Consider the following 16,694-nt stretch of genomic DNA (forward strand, 5'->3'; position numbering starts at 1 on the left):
TTGTATGTATTTGTGTTCTTGTGTATTTCAGAATTTTTCTTCATTTGTGCACCAATTCATAATATATTTTTTTTTTAGGACAAAAATCCGGATGCATCAGCTGATACGTCATTTATAAAGTTAAAACAAGCATATGACGTTTTGACAGACGATGTGAGGAGAAGTAACTACAATCGATTTGGGGATTACAAGAATGGTAAAATTATTGTTCAGAATTATTTTATTGACGTGTCACACATTTTTTTTTTTTTTTTTTTTTTATATTCTTTTTCATTTCATCGTTTCATCCATTTTTAATCGTTATGTGTGCATATACATACAATGTTCGTGCACTTATTTACCTTTCTGTTCAGGAGAAGTAGACGACAACACTGCTACATTATTGATATGCCTTTCTTTGGTACAACACACCATGTTTTTCATTATAGGATATTTTTTATCATATCCACGGAAGCTGGAGTTTGCAAGACAAGTAAGTTTGATACTTTTTTACGTAGCACATAAAGGAGTTTTTTTTTTTTTTCGTCCCTTAACTGCACAGCATGTGTATGTGTGTGTGTGTGTGCATGCACTGAGTATACATATTTTCACAACGTTCCCAAACGCACACTTGTAAACATGAACGGAATTTTTTTTTTTTTCGCAAGATATTTTTGGTGTACAATATAGCTAGCTTTTGTTTTGAATTACAATTTCGATTTATTGAAGATGATACGACATTTGATTGGTTGCCCTCGGTTGGTTATCTATTGCCATATGAAAAGATAAAATTACTTAGGATGTTATTTCCTCTAGTTTTTTTTATTAGTATATGTGCTTCAGCTTATACATACACAGACAGAAATGCTACGCTAATTTATTTAATGAGATCAATTTTAGCAACGAACAGAATTGTTTTTGAAAGATCAAATGACGTAGTTGAATCAACGAATTATTTAAAAAAAAATGGAGAACAATTAGTTTCGAAATTGCAGGAAATGAGGAAAGCTGTTGATGGTAATAAGTCGTCTGAGCCAAATTTGAAAGAATCCAAAGAGGATGAAAAAGGGTGTTTGGAAGATGGAAAAAAAGATCCAAAGGATGAAAATAACAGTGAAGAAATAATACGTCAAAATATGAAAGAATTTGCCTTAACACTCGATTCCCACCAAATGGGTTTACTTGAAAAGTGTTTTGAGTTAATGAAAAGTAAAGGTGGCCCCAAGGGAAAGCAGAACAAGAAAAAGTCCTGGTTTGAATTTTTCTCCATGCAGATGATATTTGGAATTATATTCGTATATATATGGTTCACTACAAAGTGACCTCTGTAGAACCTCTAAGTTAATCGTTAAAAGTTATATGCTATCTGTTATATGTTAGTTGTTATATGCTATCTGTTATATGTTATCTGTTAAATACTAGCTGCTGGACGCTGTTAAAAATTGATATGAGTAAATGTGCAGGGTATTGGGAGGACGAGAAAAAAAAAAAGTAAAGATTATGACCACACCTTACAATTTCGTTCTCCCAATCTTACCCAAAGTTATCAAATTTTTCAAAAAAAAGAAACAAGAACGAAATTAACCCGCTTCTCCAGGAAGTATTATAAAAAATTAACGGACGAAAATTTTTTCGAGGAATAGATGAAGAACATACATATTTTGTGTTATTATTTAATTCATGATACATGCTAGTGCAAAGCTGAATAATCAAGTGAGTGCTAAACTTTAAAAACGAGAAATACTTTAAGATATCTCGTTATTGTTGAGTTCAGCAAGAAAGAGCACATCCGCCCCGTCCCTATGGACCCGTACGTCCCAGGTGTAAAGAGTTAATATACACACATGCATTTGTTCATAATTATGGAAAAAATGCAGAAAGCGTAATATTTCCAAATGGAATGATAAGGCAGAAAAAAAAAAAAAAAAAAAAAAATATGAAAAATGGAAAAATTCTGAAAACCGTGAAAAACCAAAAAAAAAAAACTTTCCCCAATTTGCTCCCCTTTTGTGAATTTTGCATTTATCTAAATGTACCCACTTTGACCTTTTAATGATGCAGCAAAGTGGACACTCATATGTATGCACACATGTATATGTTTATATATATATATATATATATATGTGTTTTTTTTTTTTTTTTTTTTTTTTAAATACCCCCATCCCACCCCCCATGTATGCACGTACATGCAAAGGGCGACTAGCCAAATCTCGTTATCAATTGTGTGACCCCCATTTTTTTTTTTTTTATCCATCCATCAATATAAGCCATATGTGCATATGTGTGGGGTCAGGTCTGTTTTTTGTATACAATTATTCCAAATGAATTGTGTGCACACATATGTATTTATGTATGTTCATACGAGGTGATATGAACTATTTTTAAAGATACCTTATTTTTAAGTCATTCATCTAAAATGAGTAAAAGTATAAATCTCATTTTAAAATGATAAGTCTTTGTTTTCGTGTCCATGCGATAGTGATGAGGGAAGAGACATGAGCACAAAAATGGAATCACGCACAACACAGTAGCTAGCTGGTGATAGAAAGCCACATTTTCGTATTACATTCTTGAATTAAAAAAAAAAAAAAATATAGTGGTGATGGTAGTAGTAGTGATGGAATTAGTAGTGATGCAAGTAGTAGTTATGCATGTAGTAGTGATGCAAGTAGTAGTTATGCATGTAGTAGTGATGCAAGTAGTAGTGATGCAAGTAGTAGTGATGCAAGTAGTAGTGATGCAAGTAGTAGTGATGCAAGTAGTAGTGATGCAAGTAGTAGTCATGGCAGTAGTAGTCATGGTAGTAGTAGTCATGGCAGTAGTAGTCATGGCAGTAGTAGTGATGGTAGTAGTAGTGATGGCAGTAGTAGTGATATTAATAAATAAATGAATAAATTATTTGATACAACGCGCAAATAATGTGATTGGTCGACATGGAGGCACGAAGCAAACGTGGAAACATGTACAATTTTTTTGTTATCCGTTCCCCAGGGTCACTTATTAGCGAGAGACACAGATACATATGCATGCACACGTTATGTCATTGAAAAGCTACCAGTTGTACTTATGGAATATATAGTTCTAAACTGTCCGCTGTGGAAAAAGCTGTTCTGAATTTCATCCCGTAAACAATCTATCGAATTGTTAAAGACATTCTCACCATAGTAGACATTTTGGCTTATGCAAGAATTATTGGGACAGGTTGAGTATGGGTAGATATATAGAGGAGCCTGGTTGTAACACCTGTTCGTGTATTCATTATTTATTTCATTAAAACAACTGGCTTGTGAAGTTGGTTGTGCATTGTTCGGCATAGTGTGCGGTACAATGCTTGGTGAAGTGTTATGCAAACTGTTTGTCAAACTGTTTGGCGCACCTTTTGTCACATTTTTATTCCTTTTTATGATTGACTTGGATAACTTTAAAGCATAAACATACATTTGCTTGTCATTCTGTGAAATTTCCATAGAATCAATATAACCACATAAAGCTACATTTTTAAAATTTTCGAAAAGTTTTCCTAATCGAGAATAAATCATGAATGTATGAAATAATCTTTTTCCACTTAATAACTCAAATAAATCATCACAAAAATGGTTACAATTTTTGTAAACAAAGTTGTATGTGTTTGGTCGGTATATTTTTCCAAGGACATTTAAAATTTCTGAAAATTGAGAATGTGTTATTTTCACATGTGTCAATTCATAACTTTTGCAATACTTCCCTATTGAAGACCTCTTGGGTTTGCATGTCATTATTCCATCCATGGAGAATGTGTATTCTCTTCCGAAAATTTCAATTCCTTGTATGTGTGAAAAGGGAGGTGATAATCGTTTATATATGTTGAAAAAGTGCATATTCATATTTTACAAATGTTGAGATGCACACGTATGAGTGTCTGTGGATACATGAACCGCATGAACATGTTCATATCTAGAGCGATGAATAAACTCATGTGGGAGTAGACAAAAGAGACAACGAACCTCTTTTTGTGTGTCTACCATGGATCCTCTCTTCTACCACAAAATTTCACTCCAGTTTTCACAAAAAAAAGGAACAAAAACAATTCATTTTGTGTGTAAACATTTTTCCACTCCTTTTGGGGTATATATCTGATTCTTAACACTTTTTTTAAATAAAAAATAAAAAAAAAATAAAAAAAAAAAATATAAAATAAATTTACCTTCTAACACAAAAATAAATCTATACTAAATTGTATAAATTTTCATCACTTACCAGTGTGTCGAACATTTTTCAAAAAAAAGGGAACGTCTAGGGTGTAGGTGTGTAGCCAGATATTCATTTATGTTGTAATGTTTGCTGGTCTTTTATATGACTTTGTCGGGACAAGAATGTTCATATGTGTATTTTATTCCTACAACGAATTAAATAACCGCAAAATTTTTTAAATGAAAAGAAAAAAAAAAAAATAAAATAAAATAAGAAAAAATAAAAAAATAATAATAGACTAAAAAAAATAAAATAATCCAACTGTTAGAATTTGTGATATTTTTTATTCTCCACACTGAACAAAATTGCCATCAAGGTAGTGAAACAGGTTTGGTAAAACAAGTTAAAAAAAAAAAAAAAAAAAAAAAGAAAAAGTGAAATGAACAAGTGAACACACGGAAATTGTTTTCACTTTTTTTTACTTTTTTTTCACTCATTTTCACTCGTTTTCACTTTCATTTTTCTAGAGAACTTTTATTGGCTGTTCAGACTTTTTCACGCCTAAAAAGATAAATATTTATTAAAAGGAAAAAACAAACAAACAAAAAAAATAAAATAAAATAAAAAAAAAAAAAAACAAAAAACGAAAAAAACAATTATGGTGGACGACAGCAGGGGTGCTGTGGAAAGGTGTAACTTTGTGTGAATTGATACCGATATATATATGATGTCACTAAACCTATCCCCTTTGCAACGTATTTTGAACAAATATTAAATGGCAATGTGCTCAAGTTGCACTTACAAAATTTTTCCTGTTGTTTCTTTAAGGTGAAATTTTTTTTTTTTTTTTTTTTTTTTTTTTTTTTACACATTTTCCTATTCACTGTTCTGTTGTGGGAACATTTAAGCGGAAAGAAATCTCATATATACTTGCTCTGTATACATGTGCGTATGTGCACATATTTATATATACATACAAATATACATGTACACATACACATACGCATACACATTTACTTATTTACCAATGTGTTCCACCATTTGATGTCTTAATTTTTTCTATTTGCTCCATGATAAACGTTAACCCTTCTAGAGGTGCATTTTAAACGCCGTGGTGTGAAACCTGTTTTTGCACACGCACTGGAATAAATTAGGGAAATTCTTCTGTCCCGTTTTCCATCTTCAGAAAAATAAACAATCATCTCATTTAGCTCTTCGTGGGTACATATACACATGCACGTATGCGCGATAAATTTTTTTTTTTTGTCAGGAAAAATAGAAAAATGGTATAGTTTACCAAAAATTACTAAAAAAGACAAAACCCTTATTTAAAAAGAATAGGAACGGAACATAATGGAGAATTAGTGTTCATTATAAAGTGTTTATAATGCAAAATTATTACGGAACCACCTTCCCACCATAATGACCACTTAACTATTCTTCACCTTTTTTGTGAAAATTACAAATGTGTTATTTTGTCTGTGCTCTTAGGAATTACATATGATCCAAGGCAAACTTAAAGAGGCAACTAAAAGTGGAAAGAAGGTGAATAATACAAAACATGCAATTGGGAGAACATCACTTTAAAAAACTCATAATTATTAGCCTTAAAACAAACGTACATCAGCAAAATGAAGGGAAATGGTTTTTCTGATAAGGTTATATGCACAAAGTTATACATTTGATGTGGGTGTCAAAAGACCTCGTACTTAGCCCTTCATGAGCATTAGTTTGCATAGAAAAAAGAATAAAAAGTAATAAAAGTGAAATTAACACACTTTGCAAGTTTGCAAAATAATGTGCAATTTTCTTGTATTTACCTTTTCAACCCCTTTTCCTTACCTACCTATCTGCCTATTTGCTTTTTTTTTGCTTTTTTTTTTTTTTTTTTTTCTTCTTTTTTGTTGCTGTTTCTTTTTTTCCGAACTTTATTATGTGTCTGACGTTACCTTTACTTTCATAAGTTCATTTGTATAGAAGATTTAAGTTCTCACATTCTACCCCTTCGAGAAAATAAAATCTTTTTAAAAAATAAAAAAAAGTTTATCAAGTTCAATCAAGTATTAAAAAACAGAAATGGTATGGATATACTTATAATGTGTTTTTCAGAATAAAGGTTTCATATATGTTTCCCAAGGAGTTACAATTTATCAGAAATGGCACAAAATATATGTCTTTCCTCATAAACGTAACATACATATATGGGCACATACACTAACATGTGTGTAAATTTTTTATGAATATATTTTTTGGGTCAAAGGCATATCCCAACTTTGTCATACTTTTGTACTAATTCCTGGTTTTTACCTGTTCTATCATTTAGGGCTTGCATATGTTTGCATCCCCCCCCCCCTGTTAAACGTATTATTAAATTTGTAAGAAACGTGCGAAGTTGTATTTTCAAAGAGATGTAAAAAAAAAAAAAAAAAAAAAAAAAAATCAAGAAGCATTAAAATTCGCAAATACTACGTTACAATTTTTCATTTTTGCAGAAAAATAGTATATAAAAAAAAAAAAAAAAAAAAAATGGTGCTTAGTATATATGTTTACATGCACAACTACAAACGAATTATATTCATATTTTACATTATCATATTTTTTTATTACACTATCAATCACACAACTGTTAGAAAAAAGCTCAATTTTCTTTTCTTTTAGTCGCTAGTTATTTAGTGTGACAAAATGATGGCAGTCACATGAACAATTGAGCACTCCTTTATGTGTTACATAAAAAATACAGATACTTACACTCATCGTCATAAAACTAGAGAGTTGTTTCACATGCACAGTTCATATTTTTTTTTTTTTTTTTTTTCTTTTATCCATTTTTGTAAAAACGTTTGTACTTAGTTTATTTTATTTGTAGCTATTTTAGATTAAATGATGCATTAAGATGGCTAGCTAGGGAGAAAAAAAAAAAAAAAAAAAAAAAAAGACAATAAAAGACAAAAATTAATTGTATTTTCTGAGCAAATGTATACAACTATTAAATTCTACAATAGTTTTAGGAGAAATATTCATGAATACAAGACTTCAAATGGCTAGAGAAAAACATGTTTTGCATGAACGCTCAAAAGAGAATAAAAAAAAAAAAAAAAAAAAAGAATTAAATAAAAAAAAGACGAAAAGATGTTGTATTTTCTGAGCTAATGTGTACAACTATTAAATTATACAACTGTTTTAAGAAAAAGTATTTACAATCCCAAGGCTTCAAATAATTAGAGAAAAAACATTTTTTGCATAAAAGCTCAAAAAATAAAGTATAAAAAGAAAAGAAAGGTTATAAAAGAATCAAAAAAGTTATTTTAAAGTTTAGAAAAAATCTTGAAAAAATGTTTTAAAAGATTTATAAAAAAAAATTAAAATAAATAAAAAAAATAATTATAAAAAAATATAAATATAGAATAATTTTAAAATATAATTATAATTATTTAAAAAAAAAAATAAAATAAATAATTTAATTAAATTTTTAAATAAAACAAAACTATTACCAAAACAAAAATCTATAAACGTAAAATAAAATCAATCTAACACTAAAGTTAATACGAACTAATACAAATTCACACCGGACATCCATCAAACTTGAACAAAACATCCATCAGAATTATATCAAACCTTCATAAAACATACAACATATATTTACCCACACACACACACACAATCATCAAATATTCATCTAATATTCATTAAAACTACACCCCCAAATTTTTGTTTAATTTATATCAGACGTTTGTGTAACTCTATCAAACCTACACCAAGTGTTCGTTCACATCAAGCACTCATCACGCTTTTCCAAATTTACATAACACATTCATCAAACTTATGCTAAACGCAATCCAAATTTATGCCAAAATTATATCCTATTTACACCAAGCCTACACAAAGCTTTGAGCAGAACTAATGTCCAAATCAAAACCAAAATAATTTAAGATAGACATAAAAAAAAAGAAAAAAAAAATCGTTTTCGAGGTCATATATACATATGCTGTAAGAAGAGAAGAATAAGCACCCTCATCCAAGCTATATTTTACACGAGTACCTTTGTTAATTAAACTAGATTTCAAACAAGGAGTTTTTTTTTTTTTTTTTTTTTTTTTTTATTATTGATTCTTCATAAATACAAGAGTTTTTCTTTTTTCTGTTTTTTTTTTTTTTTTTCTTCTACCCCTTTTTAATATTTGCTACATTATTCGTTATCCTTCAAAATGGCTTGTTCTAATTTTAACTCTCCATATCAAGCGGAAAAAAGAAGAACTGCAGAAAATATTGATAACGTGAAGCTGGAATCTGTAAGCGCGGCCGTTAACTACAGGGAAATGGGTAAGTAAAAGTACACACTGGTGTGTTTAACTGAATGTGCATAAGTGTGGGGTTGCTTATGCGAATGTGTGTATACGCGAGTTTTCACATGGGAGTATGTGTATATGCGAGTTTGCTAACATAAGCAAGGACACATTTTTTCTTTCTTTTTTGCAGATCTCATACTTTTTCCAGAAGGGTCACTAAAGAATATCAACAACACAGTCGTGAGCGAGAAACATTTAGTTGGAAAATCAGTCGCTTTATATTTTTCCAACGGAAGTGATCCCAAATGTAGGGCATTTCTTCCCTTCCTACAACAGGTATGTGTATGCATTATACATAGTGAAGTATATCTATTTATATTACGTGCACCTTCCATTTGTTTTAGCCTGCATAGAGATATAAAAAATAAAAAATATTCATGCTTTTATAAAATTAAGCTGTTTTCAGTAGTACATTTTTGATAGCTGACATACACATCTACACATCCATAGATTTACCTGCACATGTACATCTACATATATACAGCATAACACAAAATTTCATCACCTCCCACAAACCCTCCATTGCTACACACATATCATTACTCCACTTTTAGTACTATAAAACTATTAACGAGGGAGGATCTAGTCAAAAAATTGAAATAATTTTTGTGAGTACGGATCCGGATAGAACATCCTTTGAAGATCACAAGAAGCATATGCCATGGCTATATGTTGACATAGCTGATCCTTTAACAGATATTTTAAAAAAACATTTCAGAGTTATGAATCCTTATGAAGTTCCATTCTATGGCACCGGGCCCAGAAGTGATGTTCCATGCTTAATTGTTATTGGTAGTGATGGAAGAGAGGCTCAACTTTTGCATGTTTGCAGTGGAAGAGATGAAGGTGAAAAGGGCATTCTACGGTGGGACTATAGGAATAATGTTTACTCCCTGAATAAAAACGAATCCTCCTTTTGAATGAGAACTGGGGGGAAGAAGGGGAATGAAAATGAAAATGAAAAGAAAATAAATTAATTATAAAAAAGAAAAGGGAAAAACACCAAAAAATGGAAAAAGAAAAACACAAAAAAAAAATTACAAAAAAAATCCCAACCCCCACCCAAAATAACTTTGCACAATTTATAATTTTTTGAAGTAACACTTCTGCCTTTGATGTCACATTTTTACCCATACATGCATAGAACAAGTTGCTGTTAATATGAAGTTAGGCTAGACAAATTCATCAGACTATATTTGTATCCGAAAAGGCGGATATATATAAGCACGTCGTCGAATGATGGATGTGTATGTATGTGCGCCCCCTTCCTTCATATTCTTCTTCTTATTCTGTGTTTGTATATCATGGTTTTTTTTTTTACATTCATACAAAAGTGCGTTAATATTTATATTTCCTATTATTTTTTTTTTTTTTTTTTTCCTTTTTTCTATTTTCAAAATTTGCGTCTTTGCAAATTCGTACCCTTTTTTTATATTTATGTTTTATATATTCTTAATGTGTAATTTTGCTTATATAAAAAGTGACAAATTAAGCTTTAAAATGAGCATAACTTTATTTTTGAGAGAGACTTAAATATTTGTGATAAAAAATAATATATATATATCACCTTCTTAATGTTCCCACTGGACGTGATTGGGAATGAATAGAAATGATTAAACGCGATTGGACGTAGTCATTTGATATTCCAGCAGGAAGCATATAGTATTCCTATAAAAGATTCATAGCGTTCCTAGAAAGACGTGTAGTGGTGGTAGTGGTGCCAGTAAAGGTGTAGCTCGGTCCCAACTCTCTCCCTTCCCAAAAAGACATGTGTAAAGAATAGTGCGAAATTTAATTAAAACACAATATAAATGTACGCTTAAGAGTTCACAGAAAGAAAAATTTGTGGATTTTGTTTGTTGAAGAGTTAAAGAGCAAATATGAAAATGTTTCAGCTGAATGAAGGTTTTAATGTCGTAATTTTATTCTGGTGTGCGTTTTGGATCGAGGTGGATATCTAAGTATTAATGCAAAAGTAAGTTCATGAGAATCAATATTTAACATCTTTCCATGGTATGTGATCTAGAAAATGTGAAGTGTGAAATGTGGAAGATGTGAAAATTGGAGAAAAAAAGAAACGTGGCATTTTTTTTTTTTTTTCTTATCCTAGCCACCCTTGTTTTATGCGAAGAAAAAAAAGAAAAAAAAAAAAAAAAAAAGTGCATGTAAAAAGGTTTGTGTATATATAGTACGTTGTACGCAATTTTTCGTGCATATAAGCATTTTTTCGAATTTTTACTATTTTTTTTTTTTTTTTTTTTTTTTTGTCATAATTGCTCTAAGACTGATTTTCCCCACTCTTTGGATTCTCTACCACCATTTGGAGTGGCCATTTTGTGTGTTAATAGGATTTCCATTTAGGGTACCACTTGGAGTACTATTTTCCTTGTCAATAACATTACATGGCTACCATTTGTGTCCGAGTTTTTCTTCTTTTTTTTTTCTTCCTTTTTTTCTTCCCTTTTTTTCGTCTTTCATTCATTTCTTATATCCACGCGCTAAATAAAGTTAAGTGGGGTTAGTAGAAGCTCAATTTTTACTCGTGTGATTAAAAGTTTTTTTTTTTTTTTTTTTTTTTTCTTTTTAAGTTTATTATGACATACTTGTATATTGTGGTACTATATTTTCTGTCATGACAAGTTTGCGATTATTTTTATCATCAGCACACAAAATAGTAACTTGATTTTTGTTAATCTTGTGCACATTTCTATATACACCCCTTAGTTATACACAGTCATATGCACATGTTTGATAATTTCATATACAGCAGGAAAAGGAAGTAGGGTAACAACAATTGCATACTCATTTGTACACGTGCGTATGAAACCGTTCTTATGCATGTAATCCCAGACACTTCTCTGCTGCCATAAGCCACACACACACTTTCCCCCTTGTGAATTCCTGCAAAAGTGCACAGTAAAAGAAAAAAAGAGAAAGAAAGATATATTTATTAAGAGCACTTATATATATATATATATATATATATATATATATATATATATACATGCATTGTCTACATGTGTTTGTATTTAAGAATACATTCATCAAGGAGAATATAAACAATTTGATAAATAAAAATTATAACGATTTTGTTAATTAAAACTGGAGATGAAGAGTATGAAATGTATATACTTGTCCCTTCTTTTTTGGTTTTGTTGTATGTTTTTCACATATTATTACGATGCGTATGTTAAATGTGTGGTATGGGATGGAATTTCAGATGAACAATCGAAAAATGTAAAACATTTGACACATGATGTTGAATTACAAATATATAGTCAACACACACTTAATTGTATAGCTTTATTTTGCAACAATAAAGAGTTGAAGTGCAAAAATGTGTATAAAGAATTTGTTGAAGCATCTAACGAGATAGCCAATGATGAAATAGTATTTGTATATGTAGACACTATTGCACTCAAAAAAACTGCTGATAATTTTGAAATAAAAAACATTCCCAAAATATTAACCTTTAAAGATTTCGATCCAGAAAAAGGGTATACATTTAGTAAAAAATATACAAAAGAAAATATTCTAGAATGGTTTAAATTATTACCTATACCTTCTATAGAAATTATGGAAATAAATAATGTAGATAAATATGTTGAAATGCAAAAAAAGAAAGGATATGCAAGTATTATTGCATTTTGTTTAAAAAATTCTGATAATGTACATAAATTTTTTCATTTTGGAGAAACACATAAACTACCTAATTTATCAGTTGGGTTAGTTTACATTGACCAATATGATGAAACAAGAATTGAAATTTCCAACGGTCCTGGTGCAACTCTTCCAAATGATAGAATAAAATATAAGGATGTATACAAACCTGAAAATAATGTATGGGTTTCAAATGATATACTTACATTTGCCATTGATTACATGGCTCAATTTCCTGTCATTATTAATTATAGTAGAAAAATCAATAAACCTCTGAAAGGTGAAATTTATGTGTATATTTACAACCATTTTGGTCTTTATTCTGACACATTGTATGTAGAGTTGATTCCTGTCATACTGAAGCATCATCCACAGGTAGGATTGTTTTTTTTACCACATATTCATGTAATAGTGGAAACAGAAACAGTTGTTTTATGAGTTCTAAAACATATACGTTATGTCATCACATCTTCCACTACATGAATGTAAAGATGCATTAGGAAGAGAAATACATTTCTTTCTTATCTTATTGCACAATCAACATATCACACATTTTTATTTTTCTTTATTTTTTTTTAACATTCTTCATGGATATAGTTAAAATTTGTTTTCCCCAAGAAGGATGAAATAATTGAATTGGTTGGGACAGAAATGGGTGGGAATTTCATCCTTGTGGTAGATTACAGAGATGCATCAGTTGATGTACTTTACGGATTGTTAAGACCTAAAAAATATATTAAAGAAATGAAAGCAGAAGACATGAAATATGAACAAGTATCCAATATAATAAACCAATTTTATAACAATGAACTTTCTCGAATTGTAAAATCTCAAAAAGAAGTTAAAAGAAGAGAACAGGAGAATTATCAAATTTTATGTGCCAATAACTTTGAATCATTTGTACTTGACCCAGAGAAAATTATTTTAATTTTTTACCATGTGGAAGGTTGTAAAGAATGTAAACCACTATTTTCATTTTGGAAAAGTGTATCTAATTATTTTCATTTAGAAAATAAATATAAAGATGTTTTAGTAGCTACCATGGATTCTAAGTTGAATGACATGTTTGATGAATCGATTGATTTTTACCCTAGTGTGGCTATTTACCCTAAGGGTTAGTCAAATTTATATTTTGGCACTGCCAATTTTTTTTTTTTTTTTTTTTTTTTTTTTTTTTTTTTTTTTTTTTTTTTTTTTTTTTTTTTCTTGAGATGGTTGTAATGTATTATTGTTGAAATGATATTTCCTTATCTGCTTCTACTTATACACACCATGAAAATTGCGAACCCTCGTTCGTTACGCATAAAACCATGTCCTTACACATTTTTTCTCCTTATGCTTTGTATATATAGGTGAAAACAAGTTGAAGAAAAAAAAAATTCTCCTTTTTCCTATCAAATTGGACACGCTGATTGATATAGTAGATGAACTTTTAGAAGGAGTGCAGGAAGATTTGTAAAAATATGTTGGATTGTGGATTCTTCTTGTTTAGCCCCCATCCATCTCCCCACATATATACTCAAAAAAAAAAAAAAAAAAAAAAAAAAAAAAAAATTCACTCAATGCATGCATCGTGTGAAAATGCATTGACACAATTTTTGATCCCATTATCTGTGTAGACTCTTATTTTTTTGCAACACTTGATCACAATTTTTTTCTTTTTTTTCTTTATTTTGCCGGCTTTTTCATATTAATTCTGATGTTGCAACTTTTCACGTGTATGCCTTATACGTTGGGTTATTTTCACCAATACATGTGTGTAAATGTGTATAAATGTGTATACATGAATATACTTGAATATATATATATATATATATACATACATGATCATGTCTACTTTATTATGTTACTCTTTTTTTTATTTTTTCAATTTTTTATATTTATTCACAAAATATACAGTTTTCACGATGTTATTTTTCTAAATGCTGCTTCACGCTGTTTCGTGTTACTTCATTTTTTTTTTTCTTTTTCTTTTTCCATTTTTTTTTTTAAGTGTCTCAACTTCATTTACATGAAACAGAAAAGGATATCCCAACTATTCATCAACAAACCAATATGCATACAAAAATATACACCGTAGTCAAATCCAAATAGATGTAACGGATGTGTGTCCACCGTGTGTGCAGGAGAATCTCATTAACATTTTGCAAACACAAAATTGTAAACGAACAGATTCTCTTGTTTTCCATATAAAACATGTACATGCCAATCGATATGAAAAAAAGCATGTTCAAGGAAGAAGACTTAAAATTGAGTCAAAATTAAAAAAAAATAAAAAAAAAAAGACAGTCAAAATAATCGGTGAAGTGAACAACAAATCAAGTTGGTATCCAACACAACGAAGAAAATTTTTCCCTTTTTTTTTCCCCTTTTTTTTTCTCATTTTTTTCTCATTTTTTTTCTCTTTTTTTTCTCATTTTTTTTCCCTTTTTTTTTCCCTTTTTTTTTCTCATTTTTTTCTCATTTTTTTTCTCTTTTTTTTCTCTTTTTTTTTCTCTTTTTTTTCTGTTTACTTTCTCTTTTCTACTCTCACCACATCTCCACCCCCCTCGACGTGACAAAAATGATATACCTTACGAAAGTTATCAGTAATGCGTGTTTATCCATACTGAACTGCGGGCTGTGCTTGTCTGCAATAAATTTGGCCAGAAAGATGGTGGTGGCAGACTTTAAAATTTGCCCTCGTGGGTATGCAAGATGTAAAAAGGAAAATTGGTATTTTGCAACGTTTTATTTCACACTATATGCGAGTGCTTTATTTGGATGTTTAATTTCTCTATATTTCAAGGATGCAAACAGAAGAAAGCGTATGATGGTAAGTCACTATTTATATATTATAGGAAGTTTATTATCTCTATATAGTTCTCCACATATAGTAATATTTTTATTTTCTCAAGCTTTTTTTGGACTAGCTATTGGATGTTCAGTTGTAACAGCACCTTCTTATGTATTGGAATATTCTCCAAAAGAGCATCAAAAATTTTATGGGTTCTATATACAGATATTTTTTGCCGTAGGAATATTAATTAGTTATATATTTGGAGCTTCGTATATAAGTATCAGACTTAAAAATCAGAAGACATGGCATTGGTTTGTTACATTAATGTATAAACTTCATTTTGCAATGCCTTTAATATTTAGTCTAGTTTCTCTACTTTTGTTCTATTTTGTATTTACCATGGATACCCCTTTACATTTATATGAATCCAAAAAATTCAAAAAATTTGATAAATTGAAGACTAAGATAAATGTTGCAGATTTTGATGAAAAAGAAGAATATCATAAACATAAATCAACATATGAAGTCAGTTTATTAGCAAAAGAAGTATCAATCATAAGTTTATTTCAAAATGATACATTAAAGAAAACTTCTTTTATTGGTATGTTACTATGCTTCTTATATTCAGCAAATGGATCCTTTTTATTTCTCAATACAATATTTTTATTTTTTCATGCTCTTTCAAATACACTGGCAAATACACTTGCATCAGTTGGATTTATATTATTATATCTTATTAGTTCAATAGTCTGTACACAATTTGTTGATAAATTTGAGAAAAAAAATATGCTAATTTGTGGCCTACTTATCCAAGTCATTTCAGTAACATGTTTAACAGGATCATATTTTATTGACTTTACAACTGTTGTACATAAAATTATGCTAATTATGGCTATAGCTTTTTATTTAATTGGATTATCTCTTGGATTCGGACATGTTATATGGACACTTGTGTTTGATTTATTTCCAAAGGAGAGTAAGGTTGTGGGAGCATTTTTTTCTTATTATTCTCTTTTTATTGGTGCCCTTTTCATTTCTCTAATTCTTGAATTCATAAATACAAAGTATTATGCTTATTTTTTCATTTTGTGTATTATATCTCTAAGTATTTCCATCTTTGCCATCAGCAAATTTTATAAAGACAATGTTGTCATCATTGCTAGACACCCCTCTATCGATGAATAGAATTTGTCTCCAGGAGCTGAGGTAAAAAAGTGATCCAAGCATTCATGCATAGGAAAAAGTCAACTATGCCAGAAAAAAAAAAAAAAAAAAAAAAAAAAAAAGTGATGGAATTGAAGATAGTTCTTGTGATGAATGGAAGATAATTCTTGTGTTGAATTGAAGATAACTCTTGTGTTGAATTGAAGATAACTCTTGTGTTGAATTGAAGATAATCCTTGTGATGGAATTGGCGTACCTGAACACGCTACAGACCCTACAGACCCTGTGGGGGATAAGCGTTGTTTGTTTTATTTGATTAAACGTGTGAATGTGTTACGCGTCCTTTTTTTTTTTTTTTTTTTTTTTTTTTTTTTACTTTGCACTACTTTGATTCATTTTCTTCATCTTTGCTTCATTTGCAATATTTTCTTCCTTTTTTTTTTTTTCCTTTTCTCATTCATTTTGCACACACTTTTATAATGGGCATCCTTTTTGTGTTATACACTAATTTATTCTCTAATGCAGACCCATTAGGTTGTCATAATTATTACAAAACTTTTATTTCAAAAATAGAATCTCTCCTTACTTTTTCGTCT

At 29.6% G+C, this 16,694-nt stretch overlaps 5 protein-coding genes across 5 annotated transcripts in view; 4 read left to right on the forward strand and 1 right to left on the reverse strand.

The window, feature by feature from the left end:
- PGO_071690 (DNAJ-like molecular chaperone protein) overlaps positions 1-1,301 on the forward strand; it is a gene marked incomplete at both ends in the record, with an annotated part of 2,011 nt that extends 710 nt beyond the window's left edge. The window contains 3 exons of the mRNA XM_028687042.1: positions 79-196; positions 354-472; positions 648-1,301. Of these exons, the coding sequence (XP_028542843.1) occupies positions 79-196; positions 354-472; positions 648-1,301 (891 nt within the window). The remainder of the gene's footprint in view (positions 1-78; positions 197-353; positions 473-647) is intronic.
- Positions 1,302-3,014: 1,713 nt separating this feature from the next.
- PGO_071700 (hypothetical protein, conserved) lies at positions 3,015-4,282 on the reverse strand (the record flags this gene model as incomplete). The annotated part of the gene is made up of 2 exons (XM_028687043.1): positions 3,015-3,781; positions 4,216-4,282. 2 exons carry the CDS (start codon positions 4,280-4,282, stop codon positions 3,015-3,017), a joined length of 834 nt encoding a protein of 277 aa, XP_028542844.1.
- A 4,072-nt stretch (positions 4,283-8,354) lies between these two features.
- PGO_071710 (thioredoxin-like protein 1) lies at positions 8,355-9,415 on the forward strand (the record flags this gene model as incomplete). The annotated part of the gene is made up of 3 exons (XM_028687044.1): positions 8,355-8,469; positions 8,626-8,771; positions 9,050-9,415. The coding sequence occupies 3 exons, from the start codon at positions 8,355-8,357 to the stop codon at positions 9,413-9,415; spliced, it is 627 nt and encodes a 208-aa protein (XP_028542845.1).
- Positions 9,416-11,603: 2,188 nt separating this feature from the next.
- On the forward strand, positions 11,604-13,614 carry PGO_071720 (protein disulfide isomerase; the record flags this gene model as incomplete). The annotated part of the gene is made up of 3 exons (XM_028687045.1): positions 11,604-12,530; positions 12,774-13,269; positions 13,508-13,614. The coding sequence occupies 3 exons, from the start codon at positions 11,604-11,606 to the stop codon at positions 13,612-13,614; spliced, it is 1,530 nt and encodes a 509-aa protein (XP_028542846.1).
- Positions 13,615-14,718: 1,104 nt separating this feature from the next.
- PGO_071730 (sugar transporter) lies at positions 14,719-16,119 on the forward strand (the record flags this gene model as incomplete). Its single annotated transcript, XM_028687046.1, has 1 exon — positions 14,719-16,119. The coding sequence occupies one exon, from the start codon at positions 14,719-14,721 to the stop codon at positions 16,117-16,119; it is 1,401 nt and encodes a 466-aa protein (XP_028542847.1).
- Between the last annotated feature and the right edge of the window lie 575 nt (positions 16,120-16,694).

The sequence above is a fragment of the Plasmodium gonderi genome (assembly GCF_002157705.1).
Source record: "Plasmodium gonderi DNA, contig: Chr07, whole genome shotgun sequence".
Taxonomy (NCBI): Eukaryota; Apicomplexa; class Aconoidasida; order Haemosporida; family Plasmodiidae; genus Plasmodium; species Plasmodium gonderi.